Source organism: Batrachochytrium dendrobatidis, assembly GCF_000203795.2.
Source record: "Batrachochytrium dendrobatidis JAM81 unplaced genomic scaffold BATDEscaffold_214, whole genome shotgun sequence".
In the NCBI taxonomy this organism is placed as follows: Eukaryota; Fungi; Chytridiomycota; class Chytridiomycetes; order Rhizophydiales; genus Batrachochytrium; species Batrachochytrium dendrobatidis.
In genome coordinates, this window is record NW_006281223.1 from 1 (window position 1) to 819 (window position 819).

The window sequence follows — 819 nt, forward strand, 5'->3', positions numbered from 1 at the left end:
GAAGCTCCCCCGAAAAAGTGATTCACAAGGTTGTTTCGTTCCTGATTCACTGCCGAAGATGACAATCTATAATAGTAATTAGACTTACTAGACTGTTCTTTAAGTTTGGAGAGAATGAAATATTGTTCACTAAGCTCGTGATTTGGATTGGCACTGATTTCCCAAGATCTACTTTGAAAGCGTTTAGGGTCCTCACCCAGCCCAATTAATAGGTTTGCCTGAGCATTATACACAGATTGTACCAAGCCGTGTAGTTTGCTTGCCTTTTTATGGTACTCTTTTTTTGCTACAAAGGTTTTGATAACAGACCTATCACGGGTTGAAAGCGAGTTAATGCCAGCTAATCCTGCATCTCGTGCACTATGACCTGTTGAAATTTTAGGCACAGTGCTTATAGTTGTAATGGGAGGGGCTGGTTTAGCTGTAGTAACTGAGCAAGTAAGCAGGATTGATGACAATACAGCGGTTGATAGTTTCATTTTACTGGTTTGGTTAGGCAAGTTGTGAACAGTTTCGTTCAGCAGGCCGAGTTTAGATTGTATTTATATCCATTGAGTGGATAGTATTGAAAGCATATTTCTTGGAGACCGTCCTAAGGGACTAGTACTACTGTCAGGGTTGGTAGCAGTTTGTTGCTATCAATGTTAGACTTTGAAGGGCTCCTCCCTTTATGGTAGCCTGTAGTCTTGGACAGACTATTGCTTGTGTATTCAAACGTATAGTTGGTTGTGTAATTTCCCGCCCTTACTCGCCCTAAAAGGGTCAGTGAGCTACAGCCTAAGAAACCAGTACAAGCCAAGACTCTATGCAACTGAGCTG

The 819-nt window shown here is 41.8% G+C and overlaps 1 protein-coding gene across 1 annotated transcript; it reads right to left on the minus strand.

Annotated features, from left to right (window-relative positions):
- Positions 1 to 46: 46 nt before the first annotated feature.
- On the minus strand, positions 47 to 479 carry BATDEDRAFT_93328 (uncharacterized protein; the record flags this gene model as incomplete). The annotated part of the gene is made up of 2 exons (XM_006683510.1): positions 47 to 66; positions 89 to 479. The coding sequence occupies 2 exons, from the start codon at positions 477 to 479 to the stop codon at positions 47 to 49; spliced, it is 411 nt and encodes a 136-aa protein (XP_006683573.1).
- Between the last annotated feature and the right edge of the window lie 340 nt (positions 480 to 819).